We start from the raw sequence: 19,258 nt of genomic DNA, 5'->3' as shown, positions 1-19,258 counted from the left end.
ATGGCACCACTATAATCACTCCCTCTTTCTTGTGTTTACTGTTTATGATATCTTTCTCATCTTTTCTTTATCTATTTGTCTCTAAAATGTGTCTCTTGAAGATAGATCTTGTTTTTTCTATTTAGTCTGAAACATTTACCTGTTAATCAGGTTATTTAAAAATTCAAATATAATTTTATTATTGGTATAGTAGACCTGTCTGCCATTTTCCTTTTCATTTTCTATGTGTCTCATGTCGTTTTTGTTCCTCTGTTCCAGCTTTTTTTACATTAGGGAATATCTTCTAATTAAGCATTTACATTTCTTTAGTAATTTTAAATATACATGTGTATACCTCATGCAAAGAGGTGACTCATTGGAAAAGACCTTGATGTTGGGAGGGACTGGGGGCAGGAGAAGAAGGGGACGACAGAGGATGAGATGGCTGGATGGCATCACTGACTCAATGGACATGAGTTTGAGTAAACTCCGGGAGTTGGTGATGGACAGGGAGGCCTGGCGTGCTGCGGTTCATGGGGTCGCAAAGAGTCGGACATGACTGAGCAACTGAATTGAGCTGAACTGATACATACAGATGAAGGGCAAACTAAACACAGTGAAAGCAGGAGGAAGAAACTAATGAAGACTGGAGCTGGAATTAATGAATCAGAGCAGAGAAAATCAGTGTGACCGAAATCTGGTTCTTTAAGAAGAATAGCAAAACTGATAAACTTTTAGCTATATGGCCCAAGGGAAAAAGAAAGAAGACTCAAAATACTAAAATACGAAGTGAAAGTGTAACAATTACCATCAGTATTACAAAAACAAAAAGGATTATAAAGAAATTATATGAACAACTATTTGTCACTAAATGAGATAAATTAGATGAAATGGGCAAATCCTTGAAAGATACAACTATTTAAGCTGATTTAGGAAGAAATCTGAAAAGATAATAATACAAATGTAGAGACTCAATTTTTAACCCCAAACTAACCAAATAGAAAAGCTGAGGCCCAGATGGCTTCACCACTGAGGTCTACAAAATATTCAGAGAAGAATTAATAACAATTATTCACACTCTCCCCCAAATAGAACAGAACATTTTCCAACTTAGTTACCTTGATACCAAAACCACAAGTCATCACAAGAAAACTACAGACCAATACCTGTTTTGAATACAGATGAAAAAAGTGTCCATGAAATACTAGTAAACTCAAAATAGGAACATCTATTAAGAATTATATACCATAATCAACGGGATTTATCCCAGGAATTCAAGGTTGGTTTGACACTTGGAACTTAATGTCATACATCATAGCAACAGAATTTTTAAAAATCACACAATCATCTCAACAGGTGAAGGAAAAGCACTCGGCAAAACCCAAAGCCCTCTTATGCCAGAAAACACTCAACACCGGGGTTGTTCCCAGTTTGAAAAAGGGCTCCAGCAAACACCTGGGCACCGGGTGTAGACAGCCGGCTCTCCGAGGAAAAGGGGTGAGTTTTGAATTCCAGCATCTCCATGCTTCAGCTTCGTGGGACAAGCAGACACCTAAGCTCTGGGAGTCCCGTCCACATGATGGGCTTCAGATGCCAACTGCACTAGAAATGGAAACCCTGGGAGAAGTACACAGGGTAATGGATATGATTCCGGTAAACCCGCAGGTCCTACACAAACACTGCTGCTTGATGAGGTCGTCTGCCAAGGAAGCAGTTAAAACTACACGAGCAGAAACAGTGAAAATGTTGGCATCAATGCAGATGACAGATGCCAACACACCAACAAAGTACGACAAGAAAATCCATGATTTGGCTTATTGTTATAAAAGTCATGCTAATTAGAGTCCGTCATACAAATCGTGCGCATGCGTGCTTGGATAATGGATGGAGAAGTCTCCCGATCAACTCTGAGGTTTTATCTTCTCAACGTTCCACTGGTGCAGCGTTCACACTCCCCTGGAAGTCCCTCTCCCTCTGCCATCCGCAGGTGGAACCTGCCTCACGGTTCTATGGTCACAGCATCTGCTCAGGATTCTCAGTATTTTAATCGCATGGTCAAGGTCATGGTCAGAACTAGAAATGGCGGAGTACCCGCTGCTCAGGACTCAGCTGCTCCGTGAGGTCACATGTCAGCTTTTAAAGATCAGCAGTAAAACCTACATCCAGAGAAGGCGGCATGTTTGGTGCCTGAGTTCCCAGGGAGAAGGCAAGTCCAGACAAGGGGAGGATGGACCGTGACCGTGCTTTTGGAAACATCTACCCTTTCCAGGATTTCCTCATGCTTGGAGAGAAAGCCTGATTTTCAAAGAGAAACCTAGGAAGACAGTACCATACTGTAGGGATTGAAACAGTTCGGTTTCTGGCTAAGAAAAGAAATCTCTTCCAGTAAGGTTAAACATTCATGCAGCTGAGCTTATCGGGAGAGTGAGAAACTCCAAGTGCGATGTCGCGTCAGCGCTGCGCTTGGAGGAGGAGTGGTCTGGGCCTTCTCCTCCCCTTCACACCGGCTCCCTGCTTCTCCACAGACTCCAGCACTGGCTCTCCCGGGGGCACTCCCGTGTCCTGCTGCTGCTCCCCGGCGCAGAAGCCAGCCCCCCCGACCGCGGACCCTCCCTGTGTCCCTGCTGAGAAGCTCTGCACCAGCGCCTCCGCTAGGTCGGCTGCCGTGACCACACGATTTCACGGCCCTGGACTCCTGTCCGTGATCCACAGCAGCAACCCCCCTCCGACACCCCCTTCGGCTGTGCCGGGGAACTCCAGCGGCACCTGATTGATTGGCTGTCAAAGCTGTGACATCGGAGAAAAAGAACTCAGAGTTACAAATCGTTTTTGTAATACACTGTGCGTTTGTTAAAGAAAGAATACACTCGCTATTCCAAAATGACCCACAGAACAGCTGACCCACGAGTCACGGCCCACAGCCACCCAGGCCCCCAGCCCCGGCCAGTCCCATTCCGTTATACCCAGACAGCGTCCAGGGGGAGCAGCTGACCGCAGTGTCTCCGCTCTGATGAACTTGAAGCCCTCGGGCACTGGAAGCAGAGGGTGGTATCTGTTTACTCACATCAAGAGTTATGAATATTCACTAGACAAAATGAGAGGGAAAAAATGTGTATACTCCTCAGAATTTGAAAAACATCTCCAAACTGTCATTCACACATCACACTTCAAGCCTGCCTCTGTGGCATGGGTAGTATTTTTTCATGGAAGCCTTTTCCCACCATGCAGCAACATCTCCAAGGACGCACATGAAATATTAACACAGACCCAGTTTAAATGCAGGCGCCCTTCTCCCTGCGTCAGTGTGTTTATTAAAAAGCCACTATTACTGGAAAATTGCGGCACCACCCAAGTTCGCCAAATTCAGAAAAAAAAAAAAAAGTTTCCCCTTTGTGCTACCCCAAAGGCCAACTTGTCCCCCCATCACCCTTGTCCTGAGGCCAGGCCTGAGTCCTCTGAGCTCCGGCCAGTCACGGAGCAGGGGGCTGACCCTGGATGGTGGGGCCCTGCCCAGGGTCCCAGCTGGATGGTGGGGCACCGCCCAGGGTCCCACTGAGGGGAAGGGAGGAGAACCATCTCATACAGGTCTCCCTCTGCTCTGACCTCAGGCCCTGCATTTCCTAACGGACAGGAAGCTTCCAGAGAGCACGGACTCCCAGGTTTGCTTATCCTTCCCACCTCCCCACCCTGCCCCCCAAGCAAGCCAGCGCTGCATGGAGCAGGGGTGCAAGAGTACTTGTGAATTAACGCTGGAGAACATGCATCTTGATGTGCAAGCCTCCCCCCCTCCTCACGGCCCACGGATGCAGAACCTCCGTCCCCCAAGCCAGGGTGCAGCCTGTGAACACAGGCGCCTGAAGGGCTGCCCGCGGGTGAGGGGCGGTGGGGTGGTGGTGCGGTGGGTTGAGGCAGAGCGCCGTGCCCGGCGCACTTGGGGGCGTAACTATAGGCCCAGAAGTGCAGCCAGCACACAGGGACGGCAGCAAGCAGGCCCGACAACCAGCGCTGTGCTTGCAAACGTGTGTTTAGAACCTGTCTCATCATCTTCATTATGCTCCTAAATTCTTCCTAAATTAACCACGCCTTTGAAAATTCCACTTTGCATAATGATTGAAATTACTTTGAACAAAGTTCAAAATACTATAAATCAAGAACAGAAATAATTCAGTATGATAAAGTAGTTCGGTTCAGTTCAGTCGCTCAGTCGTGTCCGACTCTTTGTGACCCCATGACCTGCAGCACACCAGGCCTCCCTGTCCATCACCAACTCCTGGAATCCACCCAAACTCATGTCCATTGAGTCGGTGATGCCATCCAACCATCTCATCCCCTGTCGTCCCCTTCTCCTCCTGCCCTCAATCTTTCCCAGCATCTCTTCAGCTCCCGCGGGCTCTCTTCCCCAGAGACCCTCTGCAGGATGTACAAAGCCGGCTGACGACCCCTGTGGCCCGTCACGACCTTGCCCCGAGGCCAGCCTTGCCCATAACTCTGTGGGCACGGCTGCCAGCAGCTCTCAGGACCGGAGGGGCTGGGCTGGTAGGGCCAGCCTACCTGCACCCCGCCTCCACCCCGCGTGCAGCGCAGGCAGTCTGGATGGTTGGGGAGCTTTCACAGAAGGACATCATCCCCTCTACAAACACGCACACCCTAACTCCTCTCCCCGCAGCGGGAATTTCAGAACAAACTAAAGACGTGGTGAGTTGAGAACGACAGCAGCCTTGGTACCAAAGGTGCAGGCTGGCTGGCTGCCCACTGCTCAAAAGCCAAGAAAGAGACGAGGTTGGTGGGAATGAGAGCTAGCTTTATTTTGGACGTTGGCAGCCCGGGGAGAGGGTGGACGCCTATCCAAAGGCTCACCATCCCCACCCCTTCTCCCCGACAGTCCATGGGTGAGATATTTTATAGACAGAGCGAGGGGGCTCCAGGCAGAAACAGCGCAGTCAGCTCTGACGGTCATCTTGAAATTGGTCATCGGTGGTTTGACCAGTGTCACCTTGACTTTTGAGGTACAGTCAGTCTTCAATTCCAGGGTTGGTGTGTTCCCATTTTCCTGAGGCCAGTTCTTAGAATCATGGCACCTTATGACTTGGCTACAGTCCGGTCATCACGTAGTTAACGCCTCCACCTGGCAGGGTTCAGTATCTACAAGACAGCTCACAGGACATGGCTCAGAATATTATCTACAGCCCTTGGGGAGGAACTGAAGCTCCTTGACTTTGCTTAATGACTATTAATATTTGGTCTCCTTTGACTGTTTTCCTTTGTTTCTGCATTTTCTCACTTCTGTGATTAAACTTATCTTTGACTAAAGTTTCTCTGAAGCTGAAACTCCAATACTTTGGCCACCTGATGTGAAGAACTGACTCATCTGAAAAGACCCCGATGCTGGGAAAGATTGAAGGTGGGAGGAGAAGGGGACGACAAAGGATGAGATGGTTGGATGGCATCACCAACTCAATAGACGTGAGTCTGAGTCAACTCCGGGAGTTGGTGATGAACACAGAGGCCTGGCGTGCTGCAGTCCATGGGGTCGCAAAGAATCGGACACGACTGAGCAACTGAACTGAACTGAAAGTTTCTCTACAGACAGAAGGCAGGCTGAGGACAGGTCACAGCGAGGACCACAGGGTCCTGCTCTGTTTCAGCCTGACAGCCAACAACTCCCAGCCAGGCTGTGGGGTTTTTCTGATGAATATAAACAGTTTCAAGGCCATTCACAGCAGACAAGGCCTCTCCCTGAAGTCTACGAACAAGGCTGTTCAGTCACAAATCTCCCCTGTGTCCCACCCCTGCTGGCCTCCCTGTGACGGTGCGTCCTCAGGACAGGCCTGCCCTGCCCCTACAGCCCCCAGCCTGCACCCTCCCGGATCAAGGCAAGCTCAGCCACGACCACAGGGGCCCACCCTCCAAGCCCCAGTGCAGAGCGGGCCCTGACCTGGCCCTGCTATGACCCCCAAGAGGACCCTGCAGAAGGCCCTCCCTTTGTGGAGATGCCTACAGCCCCCGGGACGCTGTTTCCCCACCAAGCGAGCTGTGCTTTCAGGATTTCCCAAGTAAACAGGGGGAGCTTGGCACGAGCGTGTAAACATGAAGCCATCCTTAGCAAAACAAACCAGGCCTCAGCGGGCTCCTTCTGACTCCCAGCATCACTGTTCCCAGTACGCTCATCTGCAGTTTGTCCCAGTGCGGCTGCCGTAAAGCCCCTGGGTCCCATCCACGCTCCTTCCTCTGAAACAATGACACCCCCGACACAGCCAAGCGGGGTCTTATTGTCAGTGACAAGCTGTCAGATCTCTGTTACTTTCACAAACACGGACGATGGGGGACAAACAGAACCAATACTGCTTAGTTCCCTCCCACCACCCTCCCTTAGAAAGAGGAACAAAGGAAGGGACTCCCTGCACTTCTCGAGGCCACCGTGAAGCCGGATACCTGGGCAGGGTTCATCTGGGCAGAACCACAGGACCAGCGCCTCGGGCACCAAAACCCCCAGAGTCACAGGCACGCAGACGCCATGGGAATCGATCAGACTGTCTCCGTGCCCCTATCCAGGCACTCCTCACCCCACAAACCACTAACGAACCCACAGCGGTCAGTACCCCCCAGAAGGAGTTTAAAAGCTCCAATGAACTGCGTGCTGTTTCACGTTTTCTCCATAAAACGCCCTTAGAAAGCAGAGGAGCACTCCCGTGTCTCCTGCCCACTCGGCCGTCAGGCGGGGCTTGCGAGGCCCCAAGAGCCCCACGGACGAAGCGGGATAAGAGCTGGTTCCCTCCAAACCCGTTCTTTCCTCCACATCACCTACCCCCTGGAGGTAAAGCCACTGACCCAAGTCCAGAGGCCCAGGCTTCAGAGCATCTAAAGTCCCCTGCCCGTGGATGGATCCATTATGGACGTCTCTAAAGCACACGTTCCCCTTGTTCTTAAGGATGGTCCCTCCCCTCAGCTTCTGAATTACAGACACTAAGTGGGTGCCTTGTCAGCCCAGGTCTGGGCACCTAAACTGGACTTGTCATGGGGACCGCGTGAGCTCACACGCAACTGCAGAGCGAGGCCAAGAGCATCTTCAATGGACCGATTCCTGAACCGAGGCTCCGGGTCTGGCCACGCGGGGCCCTTGGCGGGGCTCCCAGCCTCTGAGCCCGCAGCTGCGCCCAGGGCTCTGCGTACACGGAGCTCTGTGTTGCTGCCAGGGCTCTGCGAGCGGGCAGTAAGTCTCTACACGCGAGCCTTCAGGATGCAAACCTCAGAGCCATGGCCATGCACCCTGCCAGCGCCAGCGGGGGCGGACCTGCAGCTCGCCCCGCGTCTCCTGTTGCTGTGGGTCCTTCAGCTCTACTGTCCCCGCATCACCCTTCTCACCCCGTTCACCAGATTCAGCCCCGTGTGCCAGCCGACGTCCCGGACTGCAGTATTTCTCCAGGTACTGAACCGCGAGATCAAAAACGCTCTCTTCATTTTTGTGTGTTTGTTATGTATTATTTGTGTGAACCGTGTTATAAACACATCACAGCACAGCACGATCTGGCCGACTGTGTTAGTTGGGTACTTAGGCATAGTTTGTTGGACTTAACGTGAACAAATTAGACTTAAGAACTTGCTCTTGAACTGGAACTTGTTTGTAGGGAGGGGACTTACTGTAGTTAAGATCTGAAGTCAGCTGTCCTTAAATTAGGACAATTATCCAGCTGGCCCAATGTTGTCTCAAGTCCTTCCCATGAGGCCTGGAGGTCAGAGACAGGAAGTCAGGAGCCCAGGACAAGAGGTCACCTGCTGCTGCCTGACAGAGGGTGGAATGCATATGGAGATGGGGACCCAGCCCCCAAACCTGAGGAACTGAATGCCGCCCTCAGCCCCAGAGAACCTGGTTTCAGGCGAGAGTGCAGCCCGGCCCCACCCTAGGCCAGCCTGCAGAGACCCCAGCACATGCATCAGCTGGCCCGTGGAGACTGTGAGATGATAAATGTGCACTTTTGAAGCTAAATTTGCACGGACTGTAGCAACGGAAAACGGATAAGAGCCTGCTTAGAAGTCTCTTGCCTTCTTCACGGCCATCGGGCCCACTAGGAAGCACGCTTTTCTACATGTGGAGCCAAAAGCACGAGCTGCTGCCCAGGGACCTGCGAGGCCGCGTGGCCACGTCCCAGCATCTGCAGACGTGGTCTGGGAGTGCTGGGGGCAGCCCTGCCTACAGAATGTCAGCCAACCTCCTGCCTGAACGCAGTGCTGCTTCTATGCCTGGTTTCCTTTTGATCCAGACTTTCTCCCCCAGATTCTTATGGAAGCATCTTTTTCTGTCTTGTGCATTCAATGATTTAACCTTCATTAATGGTGACACGAAGCTTAAGCAAAAGCCTAGCTCCCACTGTGCCCGAGAACATCCGACTCTAATCTCCTGACAGCGAGCAGGTGCCAGAGGCCCTCTGGCCAGAGACACCCCTGCAGGCCCCAGGGGCAAAGTCATATTTGTTAAAACTGACTTTTATTATTTCAAAACAAATTTCAAATGTTAGCTTTAAATATGCATCTGCTTTTTATAGAATCTTTGGGAAAAAATTTCAGAAAACCAAGGAACCTCAACCATTATTGACCAAACAACTTTCAAAAGATGAGATCTTTGGATGGCATCACTGACTCAATGGACGTGAGTTTGGGTGGATTCTAGGAGATGGTGATGGACAGGGAGGCCTGGCGTGCTGCGGTCCATGGGGTTGCAAAGAGTCGGACACGACTGAGCGACTGAGTTGAACTTTCAGAGAAGGCAAACCTGCAGGAGGTGGTGATACATTTTGGTCCTACAACTGGACAATAACAGGAAGCCCAGAGCGCTGACCTCTGACCTGCTTATCCCACTTATGTTTATCCACTCAGAGGATCTCCTCAAAGTCCTTCCCAGGCTGTAGTTGAGAGCCTTTGACTTTAAAATCATCTAGTTTGGGGTTTGCAGCTTCTAAACTGCTCCTTGCAGGTCTCGCAGCCAGGGTCCCCAGGAGCCACAGAACTAACTCAGGCTGCTGCAGGCAACATGTCTATCCTCTCCTCCCCTTCAAGGTGGGGCCAGAGGGTTACAGGGCAGGGGGACCAGCATCCGCTCAGCCTCCAGACGTCACCTTAATACTGCTGTGTGTCTGACAAACACACTATAAAAGGCAGAATTTTAGTCATTTTACTTTGTGTACCTTCCTGCCCATATTAAAGTCATAAAAGAGTCAGCAGAACTGGTAAGATGTCTTTGCTTTTGTCAAGTGTTTCCCTGGTGGCTCAGCTGGTAAAGACCCTGCCTTCATGCAGGAGTCGTGGGTTCCATCCCTGGGTTGGGAAGATCCCCTGCAGGAGGGCATGGCAAACCACTCCAGTGTTCTTGCCTGGAGAATCCTATGGACAGAAGAGCCTGGCGGGCTACAGTCCACAGGGTCACAAAGAATCGGACACAACTTAGCGATAAAACAACAACAAGCAGCTTTCTTAAAACCACAGGGAAGCCTCTGGTTTGCTGTTGGCCGAGACGGCACATCTCAGGCACAGGAGGGGTGTGTGGCTGACTCGGGGGGTGGGGGCCTTCTGGGCGCCTTCCTCCTGCAGATGCCTTGATTTACCTGGAAGCGGCCACGACAGGCATGAGCGTTTCATCAAGGAAGGGGCTGTTTCCAAACCTCAAGCTCTCTTCCTGTGTGCACCCAGCCTCTACTCACCTTCTTAAGAAAGAAAGGAAACGCACCAGCCGCTGGGGTCTCAGCCTCCCTGACGGCCGTCGGCCACTAACTGCACTAACTTGGCGGGGAAAACGATAGCGTCTCCACGAAACAGTGACGAACACCCAGCCCTTAACGGTGAAACTGAAGTTACCTCATCAGCCAGGCTCACAGACTAACATCCGTTGAACGGAGGTCTGGTCTAGGCGTCTCATTTTGTTAATGAAGGAAATGAGGCCCGTAGGGCTGGTGAGAAGACTTTTCTGTAACTGGATCCACCTTGGATGAGAGCGCAGTCTTACATTCAGCCTAATTCTGTTCGCATTTGAAACTGGAAATACGATTTCTTCTGCTAATGACCACATCTCAGAAGAGGGAGCAGCAACAGTCACCGCTAGACAGACCCACTCCTGACAAGTCGGTTCCTGCTCTGATAGTGTGTGACTATCATGACGATGATTACTACTTCTGCAAACGCTGAATCCACCGGGTGACCAGGGCAGGCACCTCTGGGTTTATCGGCGCGTCCCCCTCCAGACCACGGTCACACACCTGAACGTGTCCGCTCCAGCTCTGCACCTTGAGACTCGGGCCATGGACAGAGGAAGTGACAGGGCGTCTAGCCAGCGCTTCTCGTATTTTGGTTCATTAGCTACAGGCGAGGAAGGCGAGGACGGAGCCTGTGCAGAACAGATGAGAATCAAGGGTCACAGGATCAGTCGAGAGCACCGGAAACAGGGAGGGGCCCTGACAGACCCCAACATCACATCTGCAAACTCAAATTTAACTCGTTTCAGCCGTGGCAAGAGAGCGTGTGCTCTCAGAGCTCTGGGAAGAAATGAGTGCTCTTCTAGTTCAAAGTAAACTATATTCTTCATCTATTTTTTTAAACAAAATACTGCACCAAAGAGAGAAAAGTCACAGGGAAGAGGCTGGGGGCAGAGACTGGCATTGGGAGGATCCTGGGGCCCTGGGGAAGGCTGAGAGTCAGACAGGCTGTGACCTGCCTCCCGTACCCAGAAGGTCAAATCGGAGTGGGATTCATACATATTAATGTTGACAAGACGCTAACAGGTGACCAGTCACAAGCCCAGCTTATTAGCTAATGGCAAAGCTCTCAGAGTCTGTCCAAAGGGAGTGGGGTGGTTGGCGGGGTGGGGCCTGCGGGTAAGGGCAGTGAGAGTTAATTCTTAGGTGGATAAGAAGCTCAGGGTCCCCGAAGAGAAGAAAGAGGTCTGGAGCTCTCAGACAGGAGGGAAAGACAAACTTTCTTTTCTACCTTCCTTAGTCTTAGTCACATAAAACGTTTTTTTCTTTAAGCCCAGAGCTGCTGATTACACAGCAAAACAACTCATCTTAAACTCTGTACCAATGACTATATAACAGTAACGTACCCTGCTTGAGGACACGTTTCTCCTTCTTAAGAACCTTCTGACTGATCCTGCCATCTCAAAATGTAAATTGTGGGAGTGGGTCTGGTAAGATCTTTGCAACCTTGAGGGCTTCTTTTGCTTTACTGTAATAACCAATTGAAAAAGTCCACAGCTCCCTTGCTAAGACTAGCAAGGGGGGCACTCTCCACCACCCTTCTGATGTCTGTGTCAGAAGCTTTCTCTGTCCCTTGTTACACTTTAATAAAACTCTGCTAACAGAAAGCTCTTGAGGGATCAAGCCTGGTACCTGGTCCCAAAGCTAAATCATCTTCTTCAGAGAGCATGAATCCAACATCGTTCACCATAAGCTATGGGGAAGATGCTCGAAAAGCTAAATGAAGCCACGCAAACAACCATGTCCTGAGACGTGACAGCCACATGTGCCCGGTGAGCCACAGGGTCTGAGATGGTCTGTGCCAGCCCTGCGGGCGGGGCCGGCGGCATCCCGCCCCCAGCAGGGGACAGCTGGCCCCATCTGCCTCCCTCTCCAGAAGCATCCTTGCAGCAACTGTGGCTTCTGGTGACAAAGGCAGGAGCCCCAGCAGCTTCCGGCTTAGGGACAGGCGGACAGAACACGGTGCGCATCCCCAGGGCACAGCCAAAGCCACTAACCAGGGCGGCCAGCCCAGACCCAGCGGAGCGCAGGCAGGCTCCGCCCTGCGCTGCCTGTCACGAGGGTGGCGGCGAGGTCCCCCTGACCGCGGGCGGCGAGGGCGGCGCTGGGGCTGCGCTATTGCACGGATGGACGGCCGACCTGCCCAGGACACGCGGACACCAGAGCTCGGTGGGGTCGCTCCCCTGGGCCCTGCTTTGCTGCACAGGAACTCGGCTCCACACTCTGCAACAATCTGATCGAGAAAAGAATTCGGTAAAGAACAGACATAGGTGCACGCCTAACTGAATCACTTTGCTGCGCACCTGAGACCATCCCAGCATCGCTCATCAGTTCTCCTCCAACGCAAACTACAAAACGAACAGCCCAAAAGGCCGGCAAGCTGCATACAGGGGGAACTGCCAATTGCAGAGAAGGCGGGGACAAAACATGCTTCCTTCTGATTTATGATGCCGTCACAGGCGCAGGGGATAAGGAACCAAGGGCCATCCTGGTTCTGAAACATTCGAACGTGACCCACCAGCCCGCAGAGCTGTGACTCTGAGATGCCTTGGTGTCTCTGAGCTGGAGAGTCTGAGCTGAGACGGTGCAGTGGCGCTCGGATACTGGCCTCCTAGGACAGCATCTCGCCTGTCCTTCAGGATCCTGAGCAAGACGGGAGGCTCCCTGTGGGACTTACTGCCAGAGAGGACCAAGCGCCACAGAGGAGGGAACAAGGAGGAATTCCATGGGGTGAGTGTCAGCCAAGGCTGACAAGGCTGCCTTAAAGCCACGATCCCCGAACTCATGAACACGAGCTGGGAACAAGTGAGGGCAGACCTCCACACTTACCAGTGCTCCACCTGTGCACCCCGCCATCACGCCATCCCTGAATCACGAATACGAGCTGGGAAGGAGTGTGAGCAGACCTCCCTGTCCCCCAGCACTCCACCCGTGCACCCCGCAATCACGCCATCCCTGAACTCACAAATATAAGCTGGGAAGGAGTGTGAGCAGACCTCCCTGTCCCCCAGCGCTCCACCTGTGCACCCCACGATCACGCCATCTCTGAACTCACAAATATGAGCTGGGAAGGAGTGTGAGCAGACCTCCCTGTCCCCCAGCACTCCACCTGTGCACCCCGCGATCACGCCATCTCTGAACTCACAAATACAAGCTGGGAAGGAGTGTGAGCAGACCTCCCTGTCCCCCAGCGCTCCACCTGTGCACCCCGCAATCACGCCATCTCTGAACTCACAAATATGAGCTGGGAAGGAGCGTGGGCAGGGCTCCCTGTTCCCCAGCACCCCACCTGTGCACCCCGTGATCACGCCATCCCTGAATCATGAATACGAGCTGGGAACGAGTGAGGGCACACCTCCCTGTCCTCCAGCACTCCACCTGTGCACCCCGCGATCACGCCATCTCTGAACTCACAAATACAAGCTGGGAAGGAGTGTGAGCAGACCTCCCTATCCCCCAGCACTCCACCTGTACACCCCGAGATCACGCCATCTCTGAACTCACAAATATGAGCTGGGAAGGAGTGTGAGCAGACCTCCCTGTCCCCCAGCACTCCACCTGTACACCCCGCGATCACGCCATCTCTGAACTCACAAATATGAGCTGGGAAGGAGTGTGAGCAGACCTCCCTATCCCCCAGCACTCCACCTGTACACCCCGAGATCACGCCATCTCTGAACTCACAAATACGAGCTGGGAAGGAGTGTGAGCAGACTTCCCTGTCCCCCAGCGCTCCACCTGTGCACCCCGCGATCACGCCATCCCTGAATCACGAATACGAGCTGGGAAGGAGTGTGAGCAGACCTCCCTGTCCTCCAGCACTCCACCTGTGCACCTCCCGCCCTACACCTGTCTCATTTCTTGGGGCTGGTATGTGTCTTTAAGTCACCTTTTCCAAGAAAAATGTTCAGTGTTTTAAAATTTGGTGTTCAGATAGGAGACTTGAAGCCATTTTTTAAGGTATTCCTGTCTTACTTTTTCTTTGAATGGCTGAGGTCTTTCCACTTTATTCTTTTATTTCAACTGAACTATATCCAGCTATAAATTACACATAACGACATATACTGATTTAAGTGCAGTGTGATGAATTCTGACAAATGTATACACCTTACGCAACCAAGCCCTAAATTATCATACAGAACAGTCCAGCCCCAGCCACACCACCCTTCCCCCAAGTCTGTCTGTGGCTGTGTCTCCTCCAGCACAGGCTGTCTCGGGTCTGACTTCCATCTCCACAGATATCTCTGGTTCTTCTAGAACTTCTATGTGCAGAATTGTATGGGAGGTACTTGTGTGTGTAGCTTCATCCTCTCGGCAGGAAGTCAGTGACAGGATCTCCGTTCCTGTGTTTTTCAGCAGAAGCTGGGAAAGATTAAGGACAGGAGGAGAAGGGAGCGACGGGGGATGAGATGGTTGAAAGGCATCAGCAACCCAATGGACATGAGTTTGAGCAAACTCTGGGAGGTAGTGAAGGGCAGGGAAGCCTGGCATGCTGCAGTCCATGGGGTCACAAAGAGTCTGATACAACTGAGCACCTGAATAAGAACAGCAGGTTATTCATTGTCTTCACTGAGCGGCATTCTACTGCTTGTGTGAAAGCATTTCTTGCTTCATTCACCTGTTGAGGGAGATCTGAGTCTTTTCCAGTTTCATAACAAGATAAATAAAGGTGCTGTGCCGGCAGTTAAATCTGGGTGCCAAGCTGGCATTCTTGGGGTTCATTACTCTTCTTTGGCTTGATCATATATTTGAAGATCTCTGTGTTGTTCTCTGTAACGTCACAGACGCCAGGACTGCAGGGCGTCCAAGCTCCTGCTCCCCTCAGGTTTTGTTAAATATCTAGAAGGCTGAGAAGAAGACAAGACTTCCTTTCCTGTGTAGCATGGGGTCAGTGATCACTATAGTCGCTTCCTCTGGAATCCTGAACGCGCTCACCTCGTACATTCAAGTTTCTCCTGATGACTCAGAACAGCAGTGTGTTCACACTGGCTCCTGGTGCGGGGGTGTGTGTCAGGAAGATGCTTTCTCAAGACAAATGCCGCACGAAGAGACACCACGCGACTCACCGACAGCCTCCTGCAGGCTTCCGGCTTTCCATCACTCAAGCAGAGAAACATCCATCTCGGAGGCAGGTGTGGAGTGGAGACCTGCCCCTGGTGACATCAGAGGTCCCAGTGCCGGGTGCCCCACCTGCTTCCTCAAGTCTTGGGGGCCGTGGGATCACACGTGAGGTGGGCAGGAAAGGAGTCCCCACCTCGGGAAGAGTTTCCTGAGTTACCCCCTCTCGTTTCCTCCCTTTCTAAAAGGCTCTGGAGTCAGTAAGAAAGGAGACGGCCCTCCACTGCACCCGGAGGCCACCCTGGACCGCTGCCCTGAGAGGGTCAGCCCCAGGACACATACCAGCCTTTCCTGAGGAGTCACCGGGACCACCCAGAACCCAGGGTCCATGCCAGATGAGTGCCTAGTGGAAGGCATGTTTCATATTGTAACAGTCCCAGGGGCTATGAATCCATCTCCCTGGCCAGTCACCCGTGCTGCTGGGAAAAGTCTTCCACACATTAGGACATGGGGCATCTTATGGAAAGTCTCTGGGGAGTGGCCATCACATCAGATTGTCCCCTAGGGATGGGGCTGGGAGCCTGGGCTGCCTGCAGCATCCACACTGGATGTGAAGCTGGCGCCCACTGATGTGGGGGGGATGGGAGAAGAAACGGATGCCAGGCGCCGGAGCACAGCTTTGGGGGTGACAGGGCGCCCTGCTCATGCCGGGAGCTGGAGGAGCCACCAGAGGCCGCAGTGGGGAGTGTGAGAGAGTGGGTCCTGGAGATAGGAGGGGCACAGCCTTACTGCCAGCTGGGCCCCAGGCACTAGACAGTCCCCGGCTGATTGCCCGGGTGTCCAGAACAGACTGGTAGACCATCCACTTAGACCCGAAGCCTAAGGATGATGGGGGCCAGGGCCCCAGCCCTGGGCAGCAGAGTGGGGTGCCTCTAGGCCCAACAAGTGGGGGCTTGCAGGAGGGAAGCACTCTGGGGGCTCTGCAAGGAGACCTGGGAGCTCCTTAGGGAGAAAGCCACGATCTCCTGCTGTCCCAGGGAGGCCTCGAGGCTGGTGCAGCTGGCCGTGGCCCCGATACAGCGGCTGTGGCCTCCACAGGCTTGGCGGGCATCGGTCCTGAGCTGCTCTGTGCTTGCTCCTGACAGTGGTAATGTCCCTCGCAGACGGGAAGCAAGTGCTTCAGGCCCTGGGGGTTGAGAGGCATCCACTTTTCCCCAATTCTGATTTAAACAGACCAAGAACTAAAATACTTCTGCAACAGAGCTTCGGCTTTGACTGCATTTCCAGGGCTAATTTTCTTTGAGAAAGCCACCTGTCCAGATGGACTGGCATTAATTAAACACGTCCGCATCTGACTCTCAGGGCCCAGCCCTTCCTGGACAGCCGGACCCCCAGCAGAACAAGTATATGTAGACAAGACACCCTGGAATCCTCGCATGGCAGCAGGTTCTGTGTGACTCCTGTGAGCCGGGCTACTGACAGGTCACCAGGTCACGGGGACCAGTGACAAGTGCATCTTAGTAAAGTGACTTGTGAAGATAGGCAGGTTTGCACAGATGTTCACATGGTCTACAGAAGTGCCTTACCCTAATCAAGCGTGTTTCTCACTAAAATACTTTGCTTTCTCTCCAATGAGCATCTCTTAAAGGCATCAATTAGACATCAAATATTAATCATTATTGAAGGAGAAGGGTCACTGTCAAATAGTTTCCTGCGGCTGAATTAAGACGCACATCTCAGGAATGAAGCAGCAGTGCCATGCTGTATGGCCTCTGCATGCCACAAAAATATGTGAATAATTTTTCTATTTGAATTTGATATATTTTGAGTGGAAATGTCTACTTTGTTATTTTAATGAAATTAATTCATTTTGTGAAGACAGCTGAGTATCTAAATTAAGTCTATACATTTTAAAGTGTTACAGTAATACAATAATTTAAAAGCAGATCAACATATCTAATAGCAGATTACTGTTATATTCTTCTAATTGAAACCATTATTAGGATTATCAAATAGCATTATCATAATAATGAGAAGAAGTCATCATTATGATGATAAGATTAAAAACATCTCATGAAACATGAATGGTGGAGTAAAAACAGGGCCTGATTCTTAGACCCTTCATCAGGAGGTTGTCTGGAAGACAAGTGAAGTCTTTACAGCTATCAGAATCTACTCAAGACAAAGGTCAATAAACCACCGAAGCGCATGATGAAAATAAGAGAGGAGAGTGCAAACACTATTTTTAGAAAAACACGGTATCTTTACAGAGGACTGGGGGCTTCAGAGATGACACAACGCCCTGACGTGACCCGAAGGCCCGTCAAGCTGAGGCACTAATGTGAGCAGAGATGCCTCACTTCCTGGGCCAAGGCTGTCGGGAGCAGACGTGGTTGGTGGGAAACAGAACACAGAAGTCACACGAGCGCAAAGTGGCTCCTGAGCTGCATGAGAGGAAAACAGACATTCTGCGAACATCCACGCTGGGCTGGCACCTGCCGGCCTCACTCGAGTGACCGCATTACTTTCCACAGACTTCCCTCCTTTAAACTCCACACGCTTCTGGGATCACTCATGTTTTCCCTCCTGAAATGTGGCCTTTAGAAATTCTGCTCATGAAAGCCTGTGAGTGACAGGACTCTTTCAGATCCTCTTCCTATTACAAGTCTTTATTTTTACTTGTTCTGGAAATACGTTTTTGCAAGGAATGCAAAGACAGACCAATAGTGATGGCTCTTGTCTCCACGATTTTGAAAATATTATTTATTGGGCTGCTTTGCAGCTTCCATTGGCACTGCTGAGAAATACATTGTTAATGAAACTGTCATTCTTCATAAGTGACCTATGTTTTCGCTGGTGGATTTTAAGATCGACTTTCAGCCACAAAGTCAGAGAGGCGAGTATGACTCTACATGAAGCTCAAATACGGATAAAATGAATCTACAGCAACTGAGGTCAAAACAATGGTAATTTTTTGAGGGGGATGTAGTCTGAGATTCTGGTGATGTGCTATATTCTGACCACAGTGCTGTAACATTTATTGAGCTGTTATGTCAAAGTTGTATATTTCTCTGCATGTGCCTTATGTTTTAATTAAACTGGTAAATATCATTCGATTGTTCACTCATTGATTATCTCTGCCTCCCTTCCATCTAGAAGACACAAGTCATTGTTTAACTTATGTGTTTATTTGTTTAACATTTTAAAATGTATTTCATTTTAATTACTTATTCTTTTTACATCTGCTTTTCATTTGCAACCACTATTTATAAGCTTCTTATGTGCTTCCTTATAATTTCTGTAAAATTCTGTTTCAATTTTGGACTTCAGTATATTGTTCCTGTACACTTCTGAGTCATTCAGTTCTTTGCAATGACCCTAGTCTTTTGCGTTAATCTTCTGAAAGTTTTAACTTAGAAAATCAGGTACTTATCATCATAAACTCTTTGTTCTTTAATTTGAGCTCTTTATTCATCTGCCACAGGTGCACTGGCACCCAGAGCCCCTCAGAGGCCCAGGTCAGCAGCCAAGCTCCAAGCACGTCTGGTGAAAGCACCAGTCATTTCCCCGGAAAAAGGAAAACAGTTCTGGATGATCAAGTCATCCAGGAGTAACCCCTCTGTTTCCTCGGTGAAGGAAACACGAGCACTGACCAACCAACCGGGGCCCAGGACAGAGCGTGCAAGGGTGTGGACGGGCCCGCCGAGGCTCAGGTTCAGGTCTGGGTGGGCGGCACCGGTGTGACCCAGACTCCGCTTGTTACAAACGTTCGGCATGGATCTGGACGTGAACAAGGATGGACTTGGAACCCTGAGCGACGTGAGCCGTCCACGGGCCTGGGAGAGCACACGGAGCCTGGGGTGAAGCCCTGAGCAGACTCCTGCTCACCGAGGGGCGGGGAGCGGTTAATGATTCGGTTCCGCGTGTGAGCACAGGAAAGCTGTCACACGCACAAGGCGACACCAGGAGCGGCTTGGGACGCGCACACAGTCGGCTAAACAGGAGGTGGGAGACGCGCGCTTACTGTGTTGCTGGAGGCTCCGTTCAGATGCAAACCGCTGTCGAAAAGGGGCGAGGAGGCCCCGCTGCCTGGCTGGCTGGACGGTCCCGGGGACCCTGTGAATGAAACAGAAGGTGCTGCAGATGGGGCTCCGGGGGGCTGCCTGCAGGTCCATGCAGCGGGGAAGCAGACGGGAACAAGGATGCACTTGGAACCCTAAGCGGGGAGTGCCATCCCCAGGTCTGCAAGAGAACAGACTGGCCCTGGGCTGCAAGCCAGCGCGGGCCTCACCCCGCCACACGGCCACCTGTCTGGGGTCCGCGGGAAGCGCGGCAGGGGGTAGGCAGGCTCAGCCTTTCCCCAGGCTCAGGGAGACAGCGGCCACTCCGGGCCCATCCCCAGCCCCCACGGCTTCACAAACCTGCACTCCCCACCGCTAGGATAACGATGCTAATTTCCTGTTATTCTTGACTTTCTGATG

At 51.6% G+C, this 19,258-nt stretch overlaps 1 protein-coding gene across 1 annotated transcript in view; it reads right to left on the bottom strand.

Moving 5' to 3' along the window:
* SNTG2 (syntrophin gamma 2) overlaps positions 1-19,258 on the bottom strand; it is a 115,399-nt gene that overhangs the window by 31,934 nt on the left and 64,207 nt on the right. The window contains exons 10-11 of the mRNA XM_061163246.1: positions 18,802-18,893; positions 10,224-10,351 (exon numbers count right to left, since the gene is read on the bottom strand). Of these exons, the coding sequence (XP_061019229.1) occupies positions 10,224-10,351; positions 18,802-18,893 (220 nt within the window). The remainder of the gene's footprint in view (positions 1-10,223; positions 10,352-18,801; positions 18,894-19,258) is intronic.

Source organism: Dama dama, chromosome 16, assembly GCF_033118175.1.
Source record: "Dama dama isolate Ldn47 chromosome 16, ASM3311817v1, whole genome shotgun sequence".
Taxonomy (NCBI): domain Eukaryota; kingdom Metazoa; phylum Chordata; class Mammalia; order Artiodactyla; family Cervidae; genus Dama; species Dama dama.
The sequence above is the reverse complement of the archived record's forward strand: the minus strand, read 5'-3'. Positions and strand labels throughout refer to the sequence as shown.